Source organism: Giraffa tippelskirchi, chromosome 2, assembly GCF_054371585.1.
Source record: "Giraffa tippelskirchi isolate mGirTip1 chromosome 2, T2T-mGirTip1v1.2.pri, whole genome shotgun sequence".
NCBI classification, from domain to species: domain Eukaryota; kingdom Metazoa; phylum Chordata; class Mammalia; order Artiodactyla; family Giraffidae; genus Giraffa; species Giraffa tippelskirchi.
In genome coordinates this window covers 219,081,857-219,109,823 of record NC_137276.1, presented here as the reverse complement: position 1 = coordinate 219,109,823, position 27,967 = coordinate 219,081,857, and the positions used below count along the sequence as shown (strand labels likewise).

General features: G+C 40.4%; 2 protein-coding genes across 21 annotated transcripts in view; one reads left to right on the top strand and one right to left on the bottom strand.

Annotated features, from left to right (window-relative positions):
• The window catches only part of GABPA (GA binding protein transcription factor subunit alpha), a 42,711-nt gene extending 23,120 nt beyond the window's left edge, over positions 1 to 19,591 (bottom strand). Inside the window, exons 1-5 of one of the 9 annotated variants that reach the window (XM_081557389.1) lie at positions 18,425 to 18,808; positions 15,583 to 15,725; positions 10,230 to 10,332; positions 6,296 to 6,440; positions 1,686 to 1,770 (exon numbers count right to left, since the gene is read on the bottom strand). In XM_081557389.1, the coding sequence (XP_081413515.1) occupies positions 1,686 to 1,770; positions 6,296 to 6,440; positions 10,230 to 10,306 (307 nt within the window). In that variant the 5' untranslated portion in view covers positions 10,307 to 10,332; positions 15,583 to 15,725; positions 18,425 to 18,808. Of the gene's footprint in view, positions 1 to 1,685; positions 1,771 to 6,295; positions 6,441 to 10,229; positions 10,333 to 15,582; positions 15,726 to 16,473; positions 17,243 to 18,185; positions 19,172 to 19,492 lie in introns of those variants that run through there. The other 8 variants (XM_081557398.1, XM_081557359.1, XM_081557348.1 and 5 more) reach the window with 8 other exon arrangements.
• Positions 18,888 to 26,115, top strand: ATP5PF (ATP synthase peripheral stalk subunit F6). 12 transcript variants are annotated; one of them, XM_081557618.1, is made up of 5 exons: positions 18,888 to 19,057; positions 19,533 to 19,574; positions 23,315 to 23,485; positions 25,201 to 25,325; positions 25,935 to 26,115. In XM_081557618.1, exons 3-5 carry the CDS (start codon positions 23,322 to 23,324, stop codon positions 25,970 to 25,972), a joined length of 327 nt encoding a protein of 108 aa, XP_081413744.1. In that variant the 5' UTR covers positions 18,888 to 19,057; positions 19,533 to 19,574; positions 23,315 to 23,321; the 3' UTR covers positions 25,973 to 26,115. The 12 variants fall into 12 exon arrangements, with proteins under 12 accessions (XP_081413744.1, XP_081413698.1, XP_081413725.1 ...); XM_081557572.1 differs by having other exon boundaries at positions 23,309 to 23,485; XM_081557599.1 differs by having other exon boundaries at positions 19,408 to 19,574.
• The last annotated feature ends 1,852 nt before the right edge of the window (positions 26,116 to 27,967 follow it).

Sequence of the window (27,967 nt, the reverse complement as noted above, 5' to 3'; positions counted from 1 at the left end):
ATTCTTTTACTACACTTGCAATTTTTCTATAAATCTAAAACAATTTAAGAACACCACCACCACACATACAGACCTTACCTACAAACAGAGAAAAAGAACCAAAATGTAATAGGAAATTAAAACTACACTAGGGAGCGTATAAATGAGTAGCTACTCATCTTTAGAAGTTTAAAAAGTCTAAGCTAATTAAAATTATTTACTGACTCCTTGTCTTTGTAGAAGACAAAGTACATGTTTTAAAACTAGCCCTTTATGAAATAATCATAGTTACTTATGGTAAAATGACAGTTCTTAAGAAACTATCATACAACTTAACAGCTACCATTTGCTCAATGATTCAGTTACAAGCTACATCAAAATTTAATCAAAGTGTACTTGAAAGAGAAAATAAAACTCAATTTCATTATTGTGAGGTTCAATTTCAAAAGCTATATTACAGAAAAATATACTTCTTTCACTCATTAGGTGGTGCAAAGAGAAGTCGCTTTTTTCAAATGTTCATGAGAAAAAAAAGATTACAATTTTTGAAAAAAATTTTTCCTAAAAATTATTCGCTAATCCTCCATCAAATTTCATCAAGTCAACTCTTCTTAAACACACTTGCACTGAGAGGTCACTAAGCTTTTAAAGATAAAAAAGAAAGACTGATTTTTCTTTCCTGTTTCCAACAATAGGAAAATTCTGGGGAAATTAAGGATTGTAAGTAGGTAATTACCACTTTCATAATGTGGAAAAAACTTTGCTTTGTGAAACATAATTGTAAGCAGTATGTGTTCCACCTGATTCACTGGAAAAGACTGATGCTGGGAAAGATAGAAGACAAAAAGAGAAGGGGACAGCAGAGGATGAGATGGTTACACAGCATCACTAACTCAATGGACATGAATCTGAGCAAACTCCAGGAGTCAGTGGAGGACAGAGGAGCCTGGCATGCTGTAGTCCACGGGGTTGCAAAGAGTCAGACATGACTAAGCGACTGAACAACAACAAATGACATGTTCAGAGATTAAAATTAGTCTAAAACTCTGGTTAGAAATCCCAACAAGCCCATTTAGAATTCAGTCTACCAAAAATGGTTTCCTAATTTTCTAACTTGTGTATTTGCAAAGATCAGTAAATATGGCTGACTGGGTCACCCCACAGCCTTTGCAAATTCCTCTCTGTGTGCTAAACTGCAGAGACTAGATTTCCTTGCAGGAATACAGATGTGACTCTAGAATTACTGGCATGAGTGTTCTACTTGGAAATGAATTAAAAGGGGACAAGCAATCCATTTGTTGGCTAATGTAGATCACTGAAAAGGGAGCATAGTTCCAACCAACAGCTATAGTGATGGCTTTCAGATGCGGCATTCCCAGATCCCAGCAGAGCAGCAGCTTCCTTGGCAGTCCAGTTCTGTAGTGTGGCTGAGGCATTTTTAGAAAGTCGACTAGCACATGTTCTTCCAGCCCTCCCTGGGATTCTGTTATTTACTATCCTATAATATATCCTTTCCTGATTAAAGTAGGCAGAATGTGTTATACAATTTGCTTCATTCTGACAGATAAACAATGAAATCAAAAGCTCGAATATTTAACTATAACATCACATTAACTTAGACAATCATCTAAAACTTATAAAACTGAGTTCCCATATTAGAAAAACACAAGTTAAAATTTTAAATCACAACACTAAAATTAACTTACCTTGGTAAGAAATTACCTGTACACTAAGCTGTACAGTTCCATCTGTCTTTACTCCTTGGTCAAATAAACTTCGTTCTGGATCCAGCTAAACATGGTAAAAGGATTAAGATTATTTTAGCTCAGTCATCTGGTTTAATATAAATGGATGTGCCAAACAGGACTTAATTACTGAGGTATACTAATTAAATTACAAGAACACATTTAATTATTCAAGTTGTCATTATCATTTAATTCTTTGCCAAAACTGAAAAGGATTTCACTGCTGTGGTAGCAATTAAGGACAACACAAACAGTACTTGTTTTAAATAGTGGTTTTCTCTAGCTCTGGAGTCTAGTTTAGAATTTTAAATAATGCCAAAAGGCAACTATTATTTCTGCAAAAGTATTTCTTGTAGAAGATAATGCAAGTTATCTGCCATGAATAAGCAAGGGTTTTTTTAATTAGTGGGGACAATTTATACAAATTTATTTATATACTTCTTGCCAAATCTCTTCATAATCAAGGATACACATTTAAGATCAGGGTTAATTCAATTTCTGATCATGAAGTTAACAAAGTTAAAGGACTTACAACCATACTACCTGACCTAGCTATGAATATCTTTAGTCATATCCTTTTGGTATCAGTGCTTTTGAATGCCTTTCACACAAATGACAAAAAGAACTTCTGACTTCTGGACGTTTTATCAAGTTTAAAAACATGTTTCTGTTAAATTATTTTGAATAAGGTATATTTCTGTGTATACATACAGCTGAAGATACAAAGTCCTCCCACTCTTATTCCTAGAATTCAGCCAATATGGGAATCGGTACAAATGTATTTTCCAAAATGAAAATCGCCATATACATAAAGCCTAAAATCTTAAGTGACTGCATCTAACTTAAATAGAGACAAGACAAACTGTGTAACCCTGCAGATAGACAGGTCAAACGTGGCAGCTTCACTCCTTAATACAATAGTCTCTGTCTGACATTTTGCTAAAAATTCTCCTAACACTGAGATTTTTCCCCTCTCTAGTAGACACTGGTAATGGTATTACCTACTAGAAGCTAAAGCCTGTGTAGCTCTGAAACAGGGCTCTCAGGTACTGAGCACACTAGCTAGTTTAGTAAGAGTTGGCACAAGGACAAAACTCAAGCATGGTATTTGATCTTGGGTCATATTCCTTAGAGAAGCGCAACTCAATTGTTCATCAGCTTTAAAGTCAGCACTCATCTGAAAATATAAAAGCATTTGTATCTGTATTACACAAGTGGCAAGCATTCTGACTCCAACTATATATTTGTTTTAAATGACACGGAGAACATAAGTTGCTATCCTCATATTCTTTTTGAAGAGAGGAAGGGAGACAGGAAGAAATGAAAAATACCCTAGACCCAAAGCTAGTTCTGAATTCTACAATATTATAAATTATGTATATTACCATTTATTCAACCAATATTCATTTATTTATTTATTGATGGTAAGGAAAGTTTGCTTTATTTGGGATGCTGGCAATTGGTGGGGAGCAGACTCCTATCCAAATGCTGACTCCCCTCCACTGACAATCACTGGGCAAGAGCTTTTATAGATGGAAGGAGAGGGCTACATGCAAAAACAGTACAGTCAGCTCTGATAGTCATCTTGAAATTGGTCACTGGTGGTGTGACCAGTGTCATCTTGGTTGTTTTAAGTACAGTTAATCTTAGTTCCAGGGTCAATCTAGTCCCATTTTCTTAAGGTCAATTTTTGGAATTGTGGCAGTTTATGTTGTGGCTACAGTCTGGTCATCATGTAGTTAAACTTCTTCCACTTGGTGGGGGTTTTAGTATCTATAAGACAGCTCACAGGATATGGATCAGAATATTATCTATAGTCCTTGAGAAAGAACTAAAGGTCCTTGACTTTGCTTAGTGACTAAATTATTTTTGTTTTGTCATGATTGTTTTCCTTTGTTTCTGCATTTTCACCTTCTCTGATTAAACTTATTCTTTGGCTAAAGTTTTTTCTACGGACAAAAAGGCAGGCTGAGGACATGGGAGGCAAGGCCCGGTGCATTGTTATTCAGGTGCTCAGCCCTGTCTGACTCTTTACTACCCCGTGGACTGTAGCACGCCAGGCTTCCCTGTCCTTCACTATCTCCCAGAGTTTACTCAAACTCATGTCCATTGAGTTGATGAGGCCCTCCAACCATCATCCTCTGTCACCCTCTTCTCCTCCTGCCTTTAATCTTTCCCAGCATCAAGGTATTTCCAGTGAATCAGCTCTTTGCATCAGGTGGCCAAAGTATTAGAGTTTTAGCTTCAGCGTCAGTCCTTCCAATGAATATTCAGAGTCGGTTTCCTTTAGGATTGACTGGTTTGATTTCCTTGCATTCCAAGGGATTCTCAAGAATCTTCTCCAGCACAATTCCCTGGGGGCCTAGTGGTTAGGATTTAGCTCTGTCACTGCTGTGGCCCAGGTTCAACCAATATTTATTGAGATCCTATGATAGGTTGGCTACTTTGCAGGTGATACTTTCATTTTAGTTAGGTCAGGTATAACTTAGTTAGGCTAGAGCACCAACAAACGTCAGAGCTAAAAGACAAGTAAGAGATTGAGTCCAAATTCCCCTTAATTTTACACACAAGAAAAAACAACGTTAAGTCAAGTGACAATGAATTACGCAAGGAAAACTTTCCTAAAAAGTCAGCCTCAAACAACTGAAGAGAGTTCTACAGTTACATAGGCCTCGGTTCAAATTCCAATGCACTCTAATACACTGGGCAAATTATTTAATTTCTTTTAAATCTCAGTTGCTACATCTGCAGATTATGATTAAGAATATGCCAACTTCAAAGACTGATGTGAACAATGAGATAATTTAGAGATGTCTTGTAAATATTTTTTCATTCAATTTAAACTGCCCATATAACTTTAGCTCACCAATTTATTTTTTGGCTGCACCTCACAGCATGCAGAACTTCCCGACCAGGGATCAAACCCTCGTCCCCTACAGTGGAAGTGTGGAGTCTTAACCACTGGACCACCAGGGAAGCCCTAGTTCAGTTATTTTTAATGGATGCCTTGAATTCTAATCAACAGAACTTATTTATCTGATTCCCTATTTTTGGATCATTTGAGATATTTTTAGTTTCTGCACAACTATGCAATGTACGCCTTTGTTCACTGAGGGGTTTGCTTAAGAAAATTCCTTGAAGAAAGCTGCTAAATATTTCACATGCAACATTAAGACACTAAATACTAAGTTACCTTCCAAAAAGATTATGTTAATTCACCCCTATGAATTATGTTACAAATTATGTTATTTCACAGCTGAGAGAAGAAAAACCTTAAATCACAATATTATTAGACTCACATATATTCTCTTTATAAGAGCAACTTCCCTCCTCCCCTAATGTTTATTAGACTTACCAGGAAAAAAAAGTATGGTTAGATGGCAACTAAAATTCACAAATTTCATTAAAACATGTCAATTTATTCTACATCAGTATCTTATTTAAAAATAGACGACACACATGATTTGAATTTTTAAAAAACTAAGGCAGAAGTTCTGATTTGTGGAATAGCTATATTACAAGGCAGAGGGGGGAGGAATGAAGAATAAACCAAACCAAACATTTGAAAAGATGACATGATATACATAAGACAGCATTAAAAAAACAACATAAATCCCTAGTACTTATTCAAATGTTCAAGAAAGGTCCGAAGAAACTATTTGAGCAACCGTATATAGGCAACTACTTTTTATACATAAAAATACTCCCTTTCTTGAAAGAATACCATAAAACATGACTATAAATATGCTGCAAACATTATATATTATATTACCACAGGTAAACTCCTATTGCAATAATCTCCAAGAAATATACATATGCTGCTAAGTCACTTCAGTCGTGTCCGACTCTGAGACCCCATAGACGGGAGCCCACCAGGCTTCTCTGTCCTTGGGATTCTCTAGAGAAGAACACTGGAGTGGGCTGCCATTTCCTTCTCCAATGCATGAAAGCAAAAAGTGAAAGTGAAAAGCGAAGTCACTCAGTCGTGTCCGACTCTTAGCGACCCCATGGACTGCAGCCTACCAGGCTCCTCCGTCCATGGGATTTTCCAGGCAAGAGTACTGGAGTGGGTTGTCATTGCCTTCTCCGAAATATACATACAGTGATATTTAAATTTTTATCCAAAATTTACTGTAGGAGCAAATAAAGATGGAAGGGAATATAAAATCATTTGGTCAAAAATCTAAAAGAGGAGGAAACTGATGTACAAACAAGTTAAAAGTTAGCTAGAAATAGGATGTGAGGGCACAGTTCAACTTTCAAGGTCAATGTGCTTCTCACTACATTTAAGCTCTGATTAAACTGTACTTAAATTTCTCATTTTACATCTGTCCAGGTGAAAAAGCAAAGTTTGATTTATTACTCAATCTTTTAAAAATAATTCTAAGTGGAACAAATGTTTCTGAAAGAACTCTATTTCTAAATGCTTACATTTTATAAAAATATAGGTCAAATGGAGATAAAGGGGAGATAAAGGCTATAGTTAGAAAAGGCCAACAATAACAACAAAGCCATTTCTAAGGCAGACATAAATGCTGAAATACAAATCTCAAAAAAGAAAAAAATAATACCTGGATATCTTGCAGGCAAATTTCGTGAGCATCCAAAGAACACTGTAGTCTTGGTTCTAGTAGTTTCTTTAAATTGCCTATTGGCTCATTGATGTCTATGGCCTGACTTACACATTCTGCTGGAGTGTAGGTCTGTTCTACAATGCTGAAGAATATAATGTTAGAGGATCCAATGTTAAAGAATGCAATGGTTAACAATTACCTTCTTATCCTGGATATTAACCCAACAATACGTTCAAAACAAAATTCAATTCCAAAACACGTTTCTGGTCTTTGAAACTCATTTCTGCACAGACACTTTTCATAGTGGTAGGTTCATCATCAACTAGTGTTGCCAAACTTAATAACAAATCACATTACACAAAGAAATGCAAGCTTGAAATTTAAGGCACCTTTGCAAATATACCACATCATATACACACATACATACACACATATGGACGTGTGTGTATATGCATACTAGTATTGCTTGCTTACACTACAATATTTAAGGGGAAATGTCTGCATTTATATTTCCAAGTTATTTTGAAGAATTTTAGGCTCAGAAAGGAATATAAAAAGTCTCCTCAAAACTTGTATGCTGTCTCTACTTCCCAAATCAATACAATAATATAAGTTATAAGACATGAAAATACAGGTTATATAAAATATTTTCCATCTAATCTAATCTGAAAACTACTGGTTATCATCAGTCTAGATTTACCTTAAAAAATTATATTCTTCCTTTAAAACTCTCTACATGCTCTTTTGCATTTTTATTTCATATTCGAAGTTCTAAAAAACAGCCATAAGTTCCTTAAGAGTAAAATCTTTGGTAAGTAATTCTATATATCTTTTGTGAATCCTTACTTGAGGTCAAATGGAAAGTAGACACCAATAAGTATTTGCTGAATTGGTAAATTTACAATTCAAGCAAGTTTCATATTTTTAATTTAAATATGGTTTAAATCTCACTTACAGTTATCAAAAAGAGTGTGTACTTAAAAATTTGTCATTACATTTTCACATAAGTTCCAAGTATAATTCAATAAATACATGATATTCAGTGAATATATGTAGCCTAAATTCCTAAAACTTAAAATTTATAAAAGAGACCACTCATGACTGAAAAAAAAATTTATTTTAAAATAATAAACATTTTATTATTATTATTTGTTAAGATAAATTAATTGGGTCTTTTGGCTATGTAAATATTTTTACAAATTCTTCAGCTATAGCAGAGTGGGCTATATGTTTCTTTTTTTTGTAACAATACTCTTTACAAGAGTCAGATGTCACTTTAACACAGATTTTTAAGGACCCATTTTACATAAGCTCAACATTTAAAACATGTTTTAATATTCTGTTGCCATCATTTAAACCTTGGGAGATCCATATAAAAAAATCTGATTACCAATTTCCCTTGAGAAAATGTAGATGATCTCACCTCACTGGGCCTACATTCCTGCATAGCACTCTGCTACAACTGGACAGCTGTAACTGCCTGCTTCATATAGCTACTCCCCGGGGCAACAGTAATTACAATACAATAACTACCAACCTCTTACGTGAGACATCAACAAAGGTTTTCTCTATGAAGTCAAACAGTAAAAACTTTACACCCTGTGGATCATTTATACATATATGTGCGTACAAAAACATAAATATATTCATGTCAGGCTTCAAGACAGCTCAAATGATCCTCATCTTCTAATATTTACAGCTTTTTACAGTTCCCTCCCAAACTGTACCAAAGTTGGACTGTGTGACCAAAGGACTAAGGCAGAGTGATACAAGTACTGCTTCTTAGATTAGCTTCTTTAAAAAGACACTGCGGCGAATGCTCCCTTGGACCATTTGCTTTAGGGAAAGCCAACCGCCATGTGGTGAGTCGCCCCACACAGAAGTCCATGTGCTGAGGAAGTGAATGGTCCTGTCACCAGTCTCATGAGTGATTTTAGAAACAGATATGCTAGCCTTGGCCAACTCTTCAGATGACTGTAGCCCAGACAGACAGCTTAACTGCAAGTTCTTGCGATTCTCTGAGCCAGAACCATCCAGCTAACTGACTGGATGAGACTCAGAAACTCTGTGCAAGAATAACTGTTGGGTGTTTGAAGCTGCGAAGTTTTGGAGTAACGTGCTACATAAATAAGTATATGTATGTATGTATATACACAGGTATATATATGTATATATTTGAAAATGAGAGAGGCAAATAGCCTATTGTTTCTTCTGCTGCAGAAAATAGCAATAATCAAACATGCTGAAAAGCTCCATTCAAAACTTAATGTCTCCTGTGCACTCATGTCAAGGTATTTTAGACCTTTTTGGCCAGGAAAACGTTTCCATGCCAGGGCATGGTGGGAGAGGACAGGGTGGGGGACACTAAAACGAGGTTTGTATTTTGAGCTAGAGCAAAACATCTCGTCTGAGCAGATGAGGTGGCCTGAGTAACCACGGCTTCATGAGTAATCATGGCCTCAGGGCAGAAGAGCTGCTAATTAACTGGCATAGAATCTCAACTATGCAAGACAAAAAAGTTGCAAAAGATCTATTGCACAACATTGTGCCTACAGCTGACAATAATATATGGTACACTTAAAAATTTACTGAGGGTAGGTAGATACTGTGTTAAATGTTCTTACCACAATAAAATACAATTTTTAAACAATTTCAGGTCTTTCATTTCAGTTGAACCCTCAACATTCAGCAAGCTACTCAACCTTAGTAATCCGTCTATTCCCACTGGAGTTCTTCTAAACCTCTGTTTGAAGTTTTCTACCACTCTTCAGCCCTTCTTACTTTTAGTACATTATCCCATCTCCTGCTTTCCAGAGTGAACCAGGAACTCGTCATTACCTTCCTTATCCTTCTTGACTCCCAAATCCCTCTTTTTACTCATATTCTCTCCTTGGATGCTGAACTCACTATCACTGCTCGCCTTCCTTAATGGAGTAAGCAGTATTCTATTACTACTCCAAAAACTAACACCTTTCACTTCTCTATATGCTTAGTACTATTATGGCTCATGACAAACCTAGGCAGCATATTAAAAAGCAGAGACATTACTTTGCTGACAAAGGTCCATCTAGTCAAAGTTATGGTTTTTCCAGTAGTCATGTATGGATGTGAGAGTTGGACCATAAAGAAAGCTGACCACCAAAGAATTGGTGCTTTTGAACTGTGGTGCTGGAGAAGACTCTTGAGAGTCCCTAGGACCGCAAGGAGATCAAACCAGTCAATCCTAAAGGAAGGACTGATGCTGAAGGTGAAGCTCCAATACTCTGATCACCTGATGCAAAGAACTGACTCACTGGAAAAGACCCTGATGCTGGGAAAGATTGAAGGTGGGAGGAGAAGGGGATGACAGAAGATGAGATGGTTGAATGGCATCACTGACTCGATCGACATGAGTTTGAGCAAGCTCTGGGAGTTGGTGATGGACAGGGAAGGCTGGCATGCTAGTCCATGAAGCTGCAAAGAATTGGACATAACTGAGTGACTGAACTGACTGATGATGGCTCATACACCTGTATGTTTCTTCAAATATAAGGTAGTCTCTACCAGGGCAGATTAGAGTCTCATTTATTGATGTACTCCTGATAGTTATTATTTGTTGAACTAGTTCAGGCTGTGAATTTAAACTCTTACTGATATAAAAGAAATCAGCACTGACAGAAGGAAAAAGAATCGAATAGTGCCTGAAGGGTAGAAACCATCACAATCAATTGCTTGACCATTATTAGCTACGCTTACTACCATCTTTAGTTTAAAACTATCTTTTCCTCCCAGCTACAAAGCCATTAAGTCAGAGGAAAAAGGCAATACATTATCCCTCAAAATGCTGAGGTCAGATGGAAAGAAAAAAGGTCCCCAAAGAACTTGGCTAGATTCTTAATTTTAATTTGGCATGTTGATAATATAAAAAGTAGTAAATTAAAAAAATACCAACCTTTCCTCTGTGCACTCTGGTTTTTCTGTTCCATCAATCTCGATTTCTATCAGCTCCTCTGCTTCTCTTTTCGTCATGGCGGAAGTATTTCAAAAGCTCAGCCCTACAAGAGTTAAATTTTAAGACATTCTGAAATGCATAAGCAGACACGTTACACAGGAAGTAAAGGCCCAATTCAAATAAAACTGGAGGGTAAGCAGAAGAGGAGGAAGCAATCTTCACATAGAAAAGAAAATCCACAAGCAATATTTATAAACCAGTGTTTGTTTAAATGGTGTTTACCAGTCTGACATGATATCAATATCATTCCCTTGGATTTACTGGGATGTTTTTGACGCTAGTGTCAGTCAACAAATTAATTAAGATTACTTCAAAATCAAGTGAAAGGCATGTTGACTGTATTACAGCAGTTCGGTCTCAATAACAGATTTAAACCTGCACCTAAAAAATCAACATGGGAATTCCCAGCAGTTAGTATTCTGTGCTTCCACTGCAAGGGGCATGAGTTTGATCCCTGGTGGGGGAACTAAGATAATCGCATGCCACACAGCATGGCAGCAGTGAGGGGGATCAACTCGGAGTTGAAAAATTTACAATGGTCAGCTGAAAAAGTTGTACTTTATTAGCAGAGTTTACTGTAAATCATTACTGACAGAGTAAACTAAATTAAAAATTAACCCAAGCTATGATTTATGTTACAAATTACATACCTTATATATGCCAGTACAATATTCTCAAATGGCAAAATAAAGTAACAAAATCATAGATCTGTGAATTACTACCCTGATTATACACTAGAATTCTTGATGATTATTTTTCAGGTGTGGTTTTATACATTTTAATCAAACTATTTTTAATTTTCACATGTAAAATTTTTACTGGCTACATTAAATTTCCATTGATTTTTGTACCATTGATACATTATGTGCCATTTTGTACCATTTGCACTACCAATACTAAAACATTATAATTTTAAAAATGCTAGGTGATGCATAAAACAGTTGGTATTCCTTTATGGGCATTTCCAAGGTGTTAATGCTTAAGTTACAGGTTGATACTACCTCACTGTACATGCGTGCTCAGTCAGTCAGTTGCATCTATTAGAGACCCCATGGACTGTAGCCTACCAGGCTCCTCTGTCCATGGAAACTTCCAGGCAGAAATACTGGAGTGGGTTGCCATTTCCTACTCCAGGGGATCTTCCCCATCCAGGGATCGAACCTGCATCTCCTTCATTGGTAGGCGAATTCTTAAAGGAATAATGCATGTCTTTGGATTTCACATATACCCTCAGTTCAGAGTAGACTTTTCTAAGCTTACTACTAGATAAAAAAAGCACTTTTAAGTGCCTTTGACTCTTTGACTTACAAGGAATGGACCTCTAAATTTGGTACTTTAATATCTGCAAAGGAGTCCATGCTCCCACTTTGAAGATCTGACAAAATAAAGAACTGGCAAATATTCATTCCTCTTAATGATAACCATTATTTACTGAGTATCAGGTACCACATTCAAATGCTTTGCACAGAACCTTATTTTGAGCCCACCCTTATATGAAAACTAGTCAGGTTAGTGAGACTAAGCTGCCTGTGGCTCTACACTGTCACACTAGAGGTCCATCAATGCAAGCAACATGCTTTACCAGTTTGCTCAAAGACGGGCTCTATACTGTACAGACACCAGCACAAGAGCCAGCAGCACCCCTCACCTAGAACACTGCAACAGCCTCTAACAGGTTTCCCTGTGTTGGTGCCCATGCTCCCTTAGTCTGTTCTCAATCAATACAACAGCCAGCGTGATCATTTTTACACATGAAGTTACATCACAGCACTCCTTGGACTGACAGCAGTCCCGGATAAGTCCCGGGCCACTTCACAAGGCCGACAAGGTCCTGTGTCTTCTACTCCTCATTCCCACGTCATTACTGCTCTGACTCCCTCTCCCACACTGGCCTCTTTCCTTGCTCTTGCATCTTTCTTTTGCCCATATCACTCACCCTCTAACACACTAATATTTATTGTCTTTCTTTCTCTGCTGGATCGTTGTCAAGTTGCAAAAACCAAAACTGTCCAAAAGTGAGTCCAGGAACTTAGGTTGGTTTGCCTGACTAGGGACTTCCCTTAGCTTCTGGAAGTGGGAGGAGCTTTCCCAGGTCTCAACTTCCCAAGGCACGGTAACTACCCAGAACCTGTGATTAAGGTAAATCACACCACCAAGGGGAATTAAGTTTACTAGTAGTGCATGCGTGCTCAGTCATGTCCGACTCTGCGACCCCGTGCACTGTAGCCCGCCAGGCTCCTCTGCCCATGGTATTTCCCAGGCAGAAATACTGGAGTGGGTTGCCATTTCTTCCTCCAGGGGATCTTCTGACCCAGGGATTGAACCCACATCTCTTACATCTCCTGCACTGGCAGACAAGATTCTTTACCAACTGTGCTTCCTGGGACGTTTACTAATCAGCTGACCTTAAAACACAGAGATTATCCTGGATTATCTAGGTGAGTTCAGTGAAATCACAAGAATCATTAAGAGAGGAAGACTCTGAAGACATCCAGAGAGATTCAAAGTGAGGACTTGACTGGCTGGCTGTGACTGGCTTTGAAGATGGAAAAAAAAAAAGAGCCAGAATCCAAGGGAGACAGGCAGTCTCTAAAATTTGGAAAAACAAAGGAGACAGATCCTCCCCGAGAGCCTCCAGGAGAAATACAACTCTGCCAACACCTGATTTTAGCCCAGAATGACCCATTTCAGACTTCTGACTTCAGGAACGTATGATAATAAATTGGTGTTTTCAAGCCACTAAGTTTGTAGTAATTTGTTACTGTAGTTCTAGGAAAACTAGTAAGTCTTCTTTCTCACTTTAGAAAGGGTTGTAACTCTCCTCAGGTCCAAAAATCTCCAACTGCTGGGGAGCTGGTTTTCTGATAACTTAGTCTCTAAATTCTGGCATCCAAATCTAGACTTTCCGGTACAAAAATGATCTAATTTCTCCCTCATTATAAAGGCTCCTCTCACAGCTCCCCTATAACAAGAAAGAATAATAATAAGAGGATGGGGCTCCCAACTGGAACAGATACACATCATGCACAACCAGCAGAATGCCTAGGCCCCAGCAGGTTTTGTTTGGGATGACAGAATAATGAAGAGCTTTTGTCTTCCTTTCTTGCTGACTAAAGCCTAGTCAGTCTTTTCTTTCTCCATAAAGCCTATTTCTTAATTGATACTATGTGATAAAACTGTGGAATTCAACATGAGCACTAAAGCAAAACACTAGTGGCAGTAACCCAGTAGGGACCAACCTTGTAGAACAGCATAAGCTCACCTGGGAAGGCATATTTGTTCACAGATGCATACAAAGAACTTCACTCCTTTTGTAGGCACTGTATTAACATGTGCTTAATAAGTGAATGTTATAAAAACCAAAGGGGCTTCCCTGGTGGCTCAGCTGGTAAAGAATCTGCCTGCAATGAGGGAGACTTGGGTTTGATCCCTGGGTCGGGAAGATCCCCTACAGAAAGGAAGAGCTACCCACTCCAGTATTCTGGCCTGGAGAATTCCATGGACTGTAGAGTCCATGGGGTCGCAAAGAGTTGGACACAACTGAGCAACTTTCACTTATGAGCAGATCCTTGGGGCTCCTGTATTTCAAACAGTTGTCATTTTTGGACTTCCCTGATACCTCAGTTGGTAAAGAATCTGCCTGCAATGCAGGAGACTCCAGTTCGATTCTGTATTGGGAAGATCCGCTGGAGAAGGGATAGGCTACCCACTCCAGCATTCTTGGGCTTCCCTTGTGGCTCAGCTGGTAAAGAATCTGCCTGCAATGTGGGAGACCTGGGTTCAATCCCTGGGTTGGGAAGATCCAGGGATCCAAATTGCCAACATCCACTGGATCACAGAAGAAGCAAGAGAATGCCAGAAAAACACCTACTTCTGCTTTATTGATTATGCCAAAGCCTTTGACTGTGTAGATCACAACAAACTGTGGAAAATTCTTAAAGGGATCAGAATACCAGACCACCTTACCTGCCTCCTGAGAAATCCATATGCAAGTCAAAAAGCAAGTTACAACTGGACATAGAACAACAGACTGGTTCCAAATTGGGAAAAGGGTACGTCAAGGCTGTATATTGTCACCCTGCTTTATTTAACTTATATGCAGAGTACATCATGCAAAATGCTGGGCTGGGTGAGGCACAAGCTGGAATCAAGATTCCCTGGAGAAATATCAACAACCTCAAATACACAGATGACCACTCTTATGGCAGAAAGTGAAGAGGAACTAAAGAGCCTCTTGATGAAAGTTAAAGAGGAAAGTGAAAAAGCTGGCTTAAAACTCAACATTCAAAAAACAAAGATCTTGGCATCTTTGGTCCCATCACTTCATGGCAAACAGATGGGGAAACAATGGAAACAGTGACAAACTTTATTTTCTTGGGCTCCAAAATCACTGCAGGTGGTGACTGCAGTCATGAAATTAAAAGACACTTGCTCCTTGGAAGAAAAGCTATGACCAACCTAGACAGCATATTAAAAGCAAAGACATTACTTTTCTGACAAAGGTCTGTCTAGTCAAAACTATGGTTTTTCCAGTAGTCATGTGAGAGTTGGACTATAAAGAAAGCTGAGCGCCAAAGAATTGATGCTTTTGAACTGTGATGTTGGAGAAGACTCTTGAGAATCCCTTGGACTGCAAGGAGATCCAACCAGTCAGTCCTAAAGGAAATCAGTTCTGAATTTCATTGGAAGGACTGATGCTGAAGCTCCAATACTTTGAACACCTGATGCGAAGAGCTGACTTAAAGACCCTGATGCTGGGAAAGACTGAAGGCAAGAGAAGAAGGGGACGACAGAGGACAAGATGGTTGGATGCCATCACCAACTTGATGGACATTAGTTTGACCAAGCTCTGGGAGTTGGTGATGGACAGGGAAGCCTGGGGTGCTGCAGTCCATAAGGTCACAGCGAGTAAGACACAACTGAGTGACTGAACAGACTGATAAGAACCATTTCACACCACATAATTGACTCCAGAAATCTAGGCGACTTAAATGTGAAAGGTAAAATTATAAAACGAATAGAAAAAAGTGGTGGAATTTTTTTTGTGGTCTAAGGACAGAAAAGCATTCATTTCTTAAAATTCCAAAAACATATAAGGGAAAAAATTGATAATGTCATTACCTAAAAACTAAGATTTATGTTCAACAGACAGGATCTAGTGTAGAAAAAGACATTTCCAGTATCCATATATGATAAGGAAATAATAACTGGAATACACAGTGAACTCCTGCAAATTGGCAATAATCCCCCAAGTCCGGACAAATTAGAAAAGTAGGTAAAGAAGGAAACTTACCTAAAGGGAAACCAAAATGGCTAAGGACATGAGGACAGGCTCACGTTCAAACTATTCACCTTATTCTGTGTGCGTGTGACAAAGATCAGAATGTTGAATACTGAAAAGAGCAGCAGGGACTTGGGAGCATAGGGATCCTGCCTCTGTTGATGGAGGAAAGACAGGACTGACTACTCTGGAAAAATATCTAGCAGCACTTGCTCAAATAAAGTGATTATACCTATGACCCAGCAATCTTGCCCTTAGATAAGCATTCCAGAGACATTCTCACAGGGATTGATAATAATATGTTAAGAGTAGCTTTCCTGGAGACAGCTGAAAGCTGGAGCCAATACACAAACCCGTGATAAGAGAGTACTGCAGACACAAGAAAATGTGAAAGAAGCACACACTATGGAACTTTAGTAACAGTCAGAAACAAGGAGATAATGAACACACACACACAAAGCATAAAAAAAGTGAGAAACGGACTAAGGCTTATAGCAGGACAGCATTTAAAAGGATCATTTATGTTTTATTTTTCAGGGCCCACAAGCAAGTCCACTCCTATTTCCATAACCAACTTTTAAAACAAGTGAATTTTCTAGGGACTTCAGAAAAATAGAAAGAACTTTAGGAATTTCCCTGGTGGTCCAGTGATTAAATGTTCCGTGCTTCCAATGTAGGGGGCATGGTTTCCATCCCTAGTCAGGGAACTAACATCCCACAGGTCATGCAGCATGACCAATAAAATTCAAATAAACAATTAAAACAAACAAACAAAAAAGAAAGCACTGTAAGCAGATAGGGTAGGAGGTCCCCAGAAAAGAAGAATCAGGCATGGCTTTCGACAAACAGAAGCCATTTTTGTCCTAAGCCATTTTGAGATCTAAGCCTAACCACAATGCTTACCCTTGAATAGATCTCAGTAATAATGCTCTTAAAGAGTAACAACAGCAAAGATAGTAAATCAGTATAAAAACTCCAGGTTCTGTTTCCATGGTAAAGATTAGCCTGAAGCACTTTCTTGAGCTGCTGTGCAGAAGTTAAACCCTCCTCTAGTGCTCAACCCCTCAATCAACCATAACCTAAAGGATGATGATATTGACCTTTTCTGACCTTTGTGACTTCAATCAACTAAAGCTTGGATGCTGTCAACCTCTGCCCCAATCCTATCTTGAACTCTCCTCTTCAAGCTCCTTCATGAATATGCATGTACCCTTAGCTTAAGACTTTTCCCAATTTTGCTGTTGAGAAGAGGCTGCTTTGGGAAAGATCCCCTGGTGTTCTTCTTGCTCTAAGTAATAAATCTTTTCTTCTCCTGCTCTTTGGCTTGGTTGTGTCTTTTGTCTCACACCCACTAAAAGATGAATCCAGTTTTCTGTAACCACCAGAGGCCGAGAAATAGCCCTAAGGGCTTTGATCAACAGGGATACTTGGCACACCTCCTGACAGAAGCACTAAGACAGAGAGTTGTTAAAAGAAATTTATACCGTGATCTTTCAAAAAAGTTAGAGATCACTCTCTAAAAGGTGCCAAAGGGTGTGGGGGGGAATGAATCCAATACACTTTTGGAAAACACTGTGTTACTTAAGTCTCTGAATTGATCTTCTTTCTCAATTCTCTAAATTTAGCCTAAAGAAGCAATGGAAACATTTGGCAAGCTGTCCAAATCTTTGCTGTCATTGCTTGAGTAGGCCTTAGCTCTTCTCCTGAAGCCAACTGCCCAGGATTCTGTGTCAATACTTAAGAAAATGGAGAAGACAGCATTACTTGGAGACTTTACACATAGGAAAATGTCCCCTGACACTGGTTTTTCCTGGATTAAATCTAACCTGCATTCAGAACACTTCACAAAACGAATACAAATTTATATTTAACTAAAAATTCCCGGAAAGGCTAGTATTCTTTAAAATACAGTTATATTTACCACTATCTTTTAAAGCCACGGATAAATTTGAGGATTATTCTCCATTGGAGCACGTTATTAGTTTAGAGTTTAGGATAATTTTTCTTTTTTTTTTTAGGATAATTTTTCATAGTGAAGGACAATAAGTAAATGAAGGATAAATAAATACAAGTGTAATCTGGGAGTTTTTCTCAAGTTAAAAAATACTGTTAAATATTCTGAGAAAAAAGACATTTTTGTTTTTTAAAGATAAAAGTCAATAGCTAAGAAAAAGTAAAACACAGACATTTGTGTGTATACATGTGGAGAGAAAGCAAGTGTGGAGAAAGCGTGGCAAACTTGGTGATCCTGGGGGTGAGGGTGTTCCTTGTACAATTTCACTGTGTAATTTTTCAATTTTCCTCTAGATTTGAAGTTTTATAAATAAAAGTTAGAGGGAGATTAAAGTCAACAGTTTTAATTGACTGTTCAGCCTCCACATGCTCCTCCATTAAATACCTAGCTTATTGTTTAGATTCTTATTTTAAGAGGATACACGCCTCATGTCACTGCTCCTGTAGACGCAATTCAGGTAAAGCCCCCCTAGCGTCAGAATTTGTCTGAAAATAAGTAAGGCTGGAAGGCTTGGATCAAATCCTAAAAGAGAGAACTTATTATTCCCTCCAGTTTCGAACTAGTTAACCCAGTTTCTTTTGATATTAAGACAATACAATACCTAAGAACATTATCACTGCCCAGTTCTTTGCTTAGGTGGACCCTTCTAAACCTTTGCTGCCTCCACGACTCAGAACTACTGCGAGTATTTCTAAATCACTAATCTCTTGCAGTGCAACATTAGGCGTAGTCCTCCCTGCCGTTAACCTAATCAAATTGGGATTTCTAAATACAAAGACGTTGTTGGCTTATCTTCCAAACTGCAAAAACAAACTTAAAAAGCTGACAAGCTACACTAACCCATAGTTTTCCCCTTGTCTCACTTCCTCGTTTTAAAAAGAAACCCAATGGACACCATATACATTAAACAGATGGCTTTAACGCCAACTGTAGACAATTCTAGAAAAGACCACTGGACGCGAAGGGAGAGCGCATCGCTGAGTTGGCAAGAAGATCGATATGGCATCGTCCTGTGAAATCCCAGGGGCGTCGGGATCAGGTCCCGACCGCGGCGGCTGCGAAGCACGGCGGACAGTCGAGCAGGGGCACAGGGTGGGGAGGGGGCGGCGAGAGGTGACAGGAACTACCCGGGCCCCGGGGGCGCGCGGCCTCGCGGAGCCCCGCGCCGCGCGCCCCCCGCCCCTCCCCGCACAGCCTCCCCGCCCCTCCCCACCCGGCTCCCTCAAGTCTCCACGAACGGAAATGGGAGTCACAGCGCCGGGGACCAGCGGAAACAAAACACAGAGGCGGCCGCGGGGGGGCCGCGGTGGGGGAGAAGGCCCCGGAACGAAGCCGGCCCGCGCGGGCCCGCGCTCCCTTCCTCCCCCGCGGCCGCACTCACCCGCTCCGGATTCGGCCCCGTCGCCCCCGCCCGCGCTCTAGAGCCGGCTGATAAGCGCAGCGGCGCGAGCTCCACGTGCAGCGTCTCTCCCGGTAAGACCCGCAGCTCCCGCGACTCGAGGTGGGAGGCCCCTGGGCCCTTCCCGCGAAAACGGCGCAGAGAAACTCCAACCCCCCCGCTCCCGCCTCCCAGGCACCCCCGGGTCCGGGACTACAAGTCCCAGCAGGTTGCGCGAAACGGACGCCTGAGGCAACGGAGGCTCACGAGGCACAAGGGAGCAGCAACGCCCCAGTTCGCTTTGTTTTACACTGTCACTTTGCACAATCGTATACTTCAACAACCCCTCCCCCCCATCCACCGCAAGGAATAGAATGTTGACTTGGGGCCGCGGGGACTGAACTAGGGGACAGGCCAATCCAAGGGCGCATGCGTACACCACAAGGTTTCCGAGAGGGAAAAAGAGAGCGAGTCAAGTCCGGCGACGGAAAGATGGCGGAGGCGTCACTAGAGGACCCGGAAGCACTTACCCTCCACTTCCTCCTTCTGTTTGGCTTCTGTCTCACCTAGAGCCGTCCGGTCGCAGAGTGTCTCCGAGACGCTTCCTGTCCGGTGAGTGTCGACCGTCTGAAACGGCGGCCCATAATGCATTGCGGTGGCGGGTAGGCGGGTGGGGGCGGAGCCAGGGCCGGAAGTAGAGCGGGGCGGCGGCGGTGGCTGGCGGCTCAGCGCTGAGTGCAAGGTGATTGGGAGGGTAACTGGACTAACGCGGCTTCTTGGGACTTGGGTTCTGGGTTTCTTCACGAGGTCTGGGATGCCCTTTTCCCTCTAGGACTCTGGAAAAGAGAGCAACCTTTATATCCCGGGGCTCCTTCACGGCCTGGCCCCGTGTCATTTTCGACCTCGGCTCCTCGGCCTTGAAGTTTGCTGTAGATTGAATAAGTAGTCAGAAAATCCCGCTCTGAGGGCCAGCCTGGCTCTCAGGGTGGCGCGGGCGGCAGGGGGGCCGGCGCTTCGTGGTTGCAGCCCGTCTGGGGCAGCCCAAGGTCATGCCCGCGGGGCCGGTCTGCAGCCGGGCCTGCTCATTCCGGACGCGTGGGAGGTGATTCTGAACTATTTAAGCATAGAACGTGAGAGAAAAAAACAATAGTCATCTTAAAAGTTTGGACGCCACCTAAAAATGTTGGTAGTGCTGAAACTTGGTTAAGCAGCTTTTGTTTTATATCACCGTTTCCTGGAGGAAAGCACTAACTTTGGACTGGCCAGTTATGGCTGTAAACAGGAGAGCCATGCTGCCTCTCAGCACAGGGCCTCTTATGCTGTATTCTTCTCTAGGTGTTGGCTTCCCCAATTTCTTTGAGTATGTGCGTGCGTGGCCTCGCATGGTACTCGAATAGAGGACTTAATCATAGTTGATACTTTATATACCTATTTGTGTAATGACGTGTATATGTCCCAACAGATATTCAATTGTTGAGGGGGGGAATGAAACAGAGGGAAAGGAACAAGTTTTGATAGTGAGGTTATGTGTTCATTTTTTAGATAAGTTGAGTTTGAGAGCAAGATAAGACTTATGAAGGGATGAGAGGTGTTGATGTATAGGTTTGGAATTCAGCAAGACCACGCACAATTAGGTGCTATTTAGGAATCATTAATAGGTAGATGATAGAAACAGAAAAAGTGAAAGTGGATTTTTACCCATGTTGGAGTAGGAGTAACATGATCCTCTGTTAGATTAAATTAACTGTGGGAATATGAGTAATTTAATAAACTGTCTTGCACATTGTCTTACTATCTGTAAAGGAGGCATAAGAATACTTTGCCCTGTTTCTTAACAGGATTGCTGTAAGAGTACCAGGAGAGAATATGTATGGAAGTACTTAGCAGAATACCTAGGGCTGAGCAGATGTTAGGGTGACCCTTTGTCGAGTGTTGTTTGTGTTTATGCTGCCAGAAGGGAAAGTATACACTGAGTTGCACAATTTTAAAAATGTATTTGTGTCCTGTCAGATTCTGTTGTGTAACCTGGGATCGGATACTTAACCTCTAAGCCACAGTTTCTGTATGTGTAAAGTGAGAATGATACTAAGCAGCACCTAGGGTGTTGGTCGTTCAGTCGTGTCCCCGACTCTTTGTGACTCCATGGACTGTAGCCCACAGGCTCCTCTGTCCTTGGGATTCTTCAGGCAAGAATACTGGAGTGGGTTGCCAGTCCCTTCTTCAGGGGATCTTCCCCACCCAGGGATCGAACCCGGGTCTCCTGCATTGCAGGCAGATTCTTTACATCTGAGCCACTGGGGAAGTAGCACCTTAAGGTCATTCAAATATTGTTGCTATAGGATTTTGGCAGCATCCTGGTTTTTACCCACTAGAGGCTAGTAACACTCGCCCTGCCAGGACAACCAAAGATGTCTTCAAACGTTGCCAAGTATTTGCTGTGGGACATCACTCCCTCGGTTAGAGAACTGCAGTGCTACTCTTCAGTCTTCTAGCTTAATGCTTTCCAAATCTCACTAGTAAAGGGCCGCTTTCCCCCCAGCCCTTGTGGATATCTTTGAAGAATCCAGTAAAAATTAATTACTGGAAAATTTAGTAGATGAAAGACAAAACATGGAGACACAAAATAGGAACTCTTAATTGCTTCCCTTGTGGCTCAGCTGGTAAAGAATCCGTCTGCAATGCGGGAGACCTGGGTTTGATCCCTGGGTTTGGAAGATCCTGGAGAAGGGAAAGGCTACCTACTCCAGTATTCTGGCCTGGAGAATTCCATGAACTGTGTAGTCCATGGGGCCACAAAGAGTTGGACGTTACTGAGCAACTTTCACTTTCACTATTGAATTCAGCAGGTACGAATTCCTCTGTCAGATTACTGTAAAAGTTTCTAAATGCTTATTCCCAATTTTGATATTACAGTGGAGCAGTAAGACAGTACTACCGACAGTCCTCAGACCACACTTTGAGTAGTAGTATTAGTTCCGTGTGACAGTGCTTATTTAAGTCATTTGGGGAGCCTGTAGAATCATGTTAGCATGTTGCTGCTGCTGCTACTAAGTTGCTTCAGTCTTGTCCAACTCTGTGCGACCCCATAGACGGCAGCCCACCAGGCTCCTCTGTCCCTGGGGTTCTCCAGGCAAGAATACTGGAGTGGGTTGCCATTTCCTTCTCCAATGCATGCATGCATGCATGCTAAGTCGCTTCAGTCGTGTCCAACTCTGTGCGACCCTATGGACAGCAGCCCACCAGGCTCCTCAGTCCATGGGATTCTCTAGGCAAGAGTACTGGAGTGGGTTGCCATTTCCTTCTCCAGTTAGCATGTTGGGGTTTCACTTTAAGGTTCAGAAGTTTTACCAAGCTATATCAAAGTGTGACTATCCTTCCAACATGGCTTGGTCAGCCCTTTCTGTTTAATCAGTCTTTATTAATCTGGGGCAGTTTCTTCTAATTTTTCTATGATCTCCTTATTCTTTTTCTTTTGGAATTCCTGTTTGCATATAATTGATAGTTTTACGTTTGATCTTTTCAAGACACTAAATGAGTTCTCAATTGAGATCATCCAGTAAATTAAACCCTATAATTTTTTAGTTAGAAAATCATATATTTTAGCTTCAGGAAGTCTAAGAACTTAGAGGTCTTTAAGTTCTTAAAATTCAGGCTTCTTCACAAATTCTGTTTCACTGATGAGGTTGTACTGCTTGATTTTCCCTCTCGTTGGTGGACTCCCTTGTGTGTGTGTGTGTGTGTGTGTGTTCTTTTTTTTGGACTCCCTTGCTGTTTTTTCTTGCTGGTTCTTTTGAATTCAGACCTGGTTTTTACAATATTCGTGAATGCCTGGACTCCTGCAGCTGTACTGGTGGGTCGGAGCAGTTTCTCTCCCTGTGGGCCTGTGAAATGCAAACTGAGGCTGAGGCAGCTGTCTCCAGGCTCCCTGCTCATACCCCTTTTTGCCTTTTGAGGGAGTCAGGGGAACCTGGTAGGCTAATTTAGGAACCAGTATTACTTGCTGAGGGTGGGCAGTCAAGACTACAAAGTTCATGAAGAAACACCCCATCCCAGATTTTGTGCTTGCTTTCTTCATCTGACCTAGTGGAGGCGCACACAGGCCTGAATGATTCTGAACTGCTGCTGGGTCCCGGGGCCTTTTGCTTGTGAAGCAAAACACTTGCAGTGAGGGGTAGAGAGGGAAAGGGGTCTTTGGTCAGATGACTGTTCTTAGTATTCACTGAGTTCTGGTATGATTTAAGTTCTGTAGCACTTAGTAGAATTAGATCCCCACTATGACACATTTACAGGGGTTTTACAATTACATCTATTTTAAAGTATCTTCACATGCTGGTTCTTGTGTCCAGTAACAGGATCACCATGATTCTTCAGAGACTCTTCAGATTGTCCTCGGTCATTCAGTCTGCAATCTCGGTCTCTTTGAGGAGGAACATTGGTGTCACAGCAGTGGCATTTAATAAGGAGCTTGATCCTGTGCAGAAACTCTTCGTGGACAAGATTAGAGAATATAGAACTAAGCGACAGTAAGTGGGTAGATCATCGACCTTGGTGTTAATGTGCATATTCAAAGTATGTAAGTTTTGAGATGGTAAAAAATTACTTGGTGTTTGAAAGTGTCTTAAGACATTCACTGAGCTGATCCCTGTGGTACAGGTTCATTAGCTGCTCCGAAAGAAAAAGATGAAGACCTTGATATTTTTTTTAAATCCCAGATTTTATCTTATGAATTCTCAGGGAGAATTGCATTAAATCTAATGCCATTTTAGATATATCCCCACTGTAATGTCATTTATTATAAACTGTAGTCAATTCATACAAGTTCATAGGATCTTGGAAATCATTTAGGAACCATATTTGAGAAAATTAAGACCCTTAGACATTGATTATCCTTAAGTCATAAAACTAATTGTGGGGAAAATATACTCAAAATATTCTAACACTCAATTTAGTGATCTTTCTGTGATATCATAATTTGGGGAGAAACGTATAAGCACGGCATTTTTTCTTTAACGTTACTTCCATAGTTAATATATTTCTGGGACTATCAAAAGACAGAAGACTCTGAAATGGCATAAAGAAGGTCCAGGGAAAACCTGATTACAGAACCACACAGTTTTGAAGGTGATTGATGACCTTAGTCGTCATCAAATTTAACCCCCAAATCTTTGGGAAAGTTATACAGATCAGTTCAGAGTTTTGTTTTATTTAGTTGTCTACCAAATGCAGAGCACTGGACTATTGAGAGCGGTGGGCTACAAAGAAAGAAGCCACTTGGCATTTCCGTAATATTCTTCAAGTCTTAAGAGGGTAGAAAGTTTGTAAGCAAGTAAATATAATGTAAAGTAAGTTAAGTGATAAGGTAGTGACACATTCAGTGTTTGGGGAACTTCTTGGAAGAAATCCTCTTTTCTAGCTGGTGCATTTTGAAAGGTGGCTTGGAAGAGTATTGTTTCCAAAAGCTTGTGGATCCCAGAACTGGACAATGATCATCAATCATCAAAGTATCTGGTTGAAAGCTCTATCTAGAACTGTGCTATATATTTCTGTGGCTATTATCCACATGTGACTATTCAAATTCTAATTGAGTATAAATAAAAATTCAGTTCCTCAGTTGCCTTTTAGCCACATTTCTGGTGCTCAATACCAGATATGGCTAGTGGTTACCATGTTAGACAGCACAGATCCAGAGCATTCTGTTATCATAGAAAGTTTCTATTGTACATGCTGATATAAAAGAAAACTGAGTCCTTGACAAGAAGCATCATTAACAAGTTCTTAAATTAGAGCTGGCTCAGTATTTTTTTGTGGAAATTACAAATAAGATCCTATGCTTTAATCATAGGCATAGGTGAAAATACTAGCCTTGATGGAATTTTCACTTACAATTTTTTTATTATATTGTTCATTGATAAGCAAGCGGGCAGTAACATTATGACAACAGAAGAATTTGTGCAAATAGTTAATTAGGTCTGTTTGCACCATATTGCTGCTCAGATGCTGAGAGATTCTGACTTTTAATAATACTGATACTGACAGACCTTGAATGTTTTGTTTGAAGTTGCCTCATTTGTGTGAACCCTCATTATATTTAAAATTGTTTGAGGTTACATTCAAATTGAAATACTTGTTACCTTTCAGAAAAGTCTGCTCTTCCCTACGTTCGAAAGATCTGTGAAACTTAATTGTTTCTGTAAACTAATGTTTAAAATACATTTTTACTTGGTCGTGTACACTACAGGACATCTGGAGGACCTGTTGATGCTGGCCCAGAGTATCAGCAAGACCTGGACCGAGAGCTTTTTAAGCTTAAGCAAATGTATGGTAAAGCAGACATGAATACGTTCCCTAACTTCACCTTTGAAGGTAAGTCTTTGTAATCACAGATTCATTGTTGTGGGAGATCATTTTGTTAAGTGGAGAATATTTACATGGGTTGTTTGGAGGATTGAATGACAATTACACGTGAATGTAATTTGAGCAAACTCCGGGAGTTGGTGATGGACAGGGAAGCGTGGCGTCCTGCGGTCCATGGGGTCGAAAAGAGCTGGACATGACTAAGCGACTGAATTGATCATGTGAAGGTATTAGGACAGTGGCATGTGTGGCAAGCTCTGGGGTAAATGCCACTGGAGGAGATCAGATAGCATAGAGGTTAAATGGTGGGGACCTAAAATCAAATGCCTGACAATATCATTATGGGCTGTGTGATTTTGGATAGTTAACTGGTCCCTGTTGCTCATCTGACATTTGGTTAAGATTACACTGTCATCTTAGTTGTAGTTAAATGACGTAATATATGTAAATTCATAGAGCCTCTTTCATTGTAAGTACTAAATAAATCTTAACAGTTACATTTACATGTAGATGTTTCTTTAAAAAATTGGAAGATGGATGGGATAAATATTAAGGTGTTTTAGAAAATATACTTTATTGCAATATGGCTAAGTTTGAACCTTTCTTTCCTCTTTTTAGACCCCAAGTTTGAAGTTGTTGATAAACCACAGTCCTGAAGAAGTAATGTAAAATTGATCTGGGAATTTGTCCTAGATGAGTTGTACAACTGGCCAGAAGTAACAGAATAAACATACATTTCACAGCTGTCAAATGTTCTTTTAATTCTGATTTCAAATAAATTATTTGGTGGTGTTAGGTATACAGTTGAGTGTATTGAATTCTGTTTTATTTTTTTAATTAATTGATTTTATTTTTACTTATTTGCTGTGCCAGATCTTAGTTGCAGCACGCAGGATCTTTACTTGTGGCATGCGAACTCTTCGTTGCGGCACGTGGGATCTAGTTCCCTGCCAGGGACCGTACCCGGGCCCCTGCGTTGGGAGCTTGGAGTCTTAGCCACTGGACCACCAGGGAAGTCCCCGAATTCTTTGTTTTTAGATCCTCCTGTTTGGTTATATGAAAGCCGATGGAGACCTTGGATTAACTGAGTACCACTTGCCCCTAACTCGCCAGATTCATCTCAGAGTGTTGAGGTGTCCTGTTTATTTTGGAGACTTACTGCCTGCCGGAGGGGAGCTATCCTGACTGAAGGAAGGAGTGTTCGCAGTGGAGGATGTCACACCTGCTCCCAGAATATGAAGAAATGGTTCAGAAATCATTGATCATAGCTTTTTCTGGGAACTCGGGTGTGACTGTGAATATGTCCAGGGACTTCATGTATTTACTTCCATCTCCTCATGTGTTAAATGCTTTTGTTATCTCAGGAACAGCTCCCTCCTCTCCCCTTACAGCGTAATGGTCACCATGTCTGTTACAAGGCTATGTCTGTTACAAGGCTATGCTGATAGATCAGGGAAAGCTGGGGGCTGGGGAGAGGAGGGTTCTACGAAGGAATTTCCTTGAAAATAGATTAAGCTGTATGGTGTTTGCCTAGCCGATGGAATAGTAGATGTGCCAGATAAGTGGCAGAGCATGTGCGTCAAAATTGCAGTAAGTAGATGGTTCTAGTTTAAATTTTTTTTGTTTTTAAAGAGGCAGCTGTGCCTCTTTAAATCTGCCAATCTCTCTGACTTGTGTCAATATATACGTGTCTTTAGTAAAGCTTTGGAGATTTTTTTAATAAAGTCGAAAACAACAGTCTTACTAGGTTATCTCACTTCAAAAGGAATAGATTTTTACTATGGCATACCATACTAGCTGAAATCTAAACCTGGTGAAAGTGTCAAAGTGTTATCACTCAGTCGTGTCCGACTCTTTGTGACCGCATGGACTACAGCCCCCAGACTCCTCTCTCCATGAAATTCTCCAGGCAAGAATACTGGAGTAGATGGCCATTCCCTTCTCCAGGGGATCTTCCTGACTCAGATTGAACTCTAGTCTCCTGCATTGCAGGCGGAGTCTTGACCATCTGAGCCACAAGGGAAGGCCCTAATGGTTAAATACACTGGGGTTTATAAAGGTGTACATAAAACATGGTTCTTTTCTCAAAGTGCTTCTAAATTGGTAGTGATGCCAGAGAGGTACCTATATAACTGTATTAAATGGAAATCAAGAAGTGCCATAAGAAAACCAATCAAATGCTATGAAAATTCAGAGAAGAAAGAAACTTCCTGCAAGGAGAGTTTTCACAAAGAAGGTGGAATTTGAACTGTGTCCTGAAGAGTAACTAGAATCTACATAACCCTATGATTAGGAGAATCAGCAGCTCTCCAAGTAAAGGAGAAACGAAGGGTTGTTAAGATAAAATGACCTTAATTCAGTTTGATGGGTGCATAAGGCAACTAAAGAGGAATGGTGGAACATGTAACTGAACAGCTGGGTGTGACAATATGACAGCTTGGGTGGGAGTGGATTGGGGGTACCTCTGAATTTCAATTTGTGACCAATTGATGGCTCAGACTGTAAAGAATCTGATTGCAACATGGGAGACCTGGGTCTGATCCCTGGGTCAGGAAGATCCCCTGGAGAAGGAAATGCAACCCACTCCAGTATTCTTGCCTGGAAAATTTCATGGACAGAGGAACCTGGCGGGCTATAAGTCCAAGGGGTCG

Excerpts from the sequence above, each read along its gene's own strand:
- ATP5PF (XM_081557518.1), top strand. The coding sequence starts at position 20,012 with ATGCCCGCGGGGCCGGTCTGCAGCCGGGCCTGCTCATTCCGGACGCGT. Across the intron at positions 20,065-23,308 it reads TCATTCCGGACGCGTGGGAG|TAACAGGATCACCATGATTC; the intron begins GTGATTCTGAAC and ends TCTTGTGTCCAG. Across the intron at positions 23,486-25,200 it reads GAATATAGAACTAAGCGACA|GACATCTGGAGGACCTGTTG; the intron begins GTAAGTGGGTAG and ends TGTACACTACAG.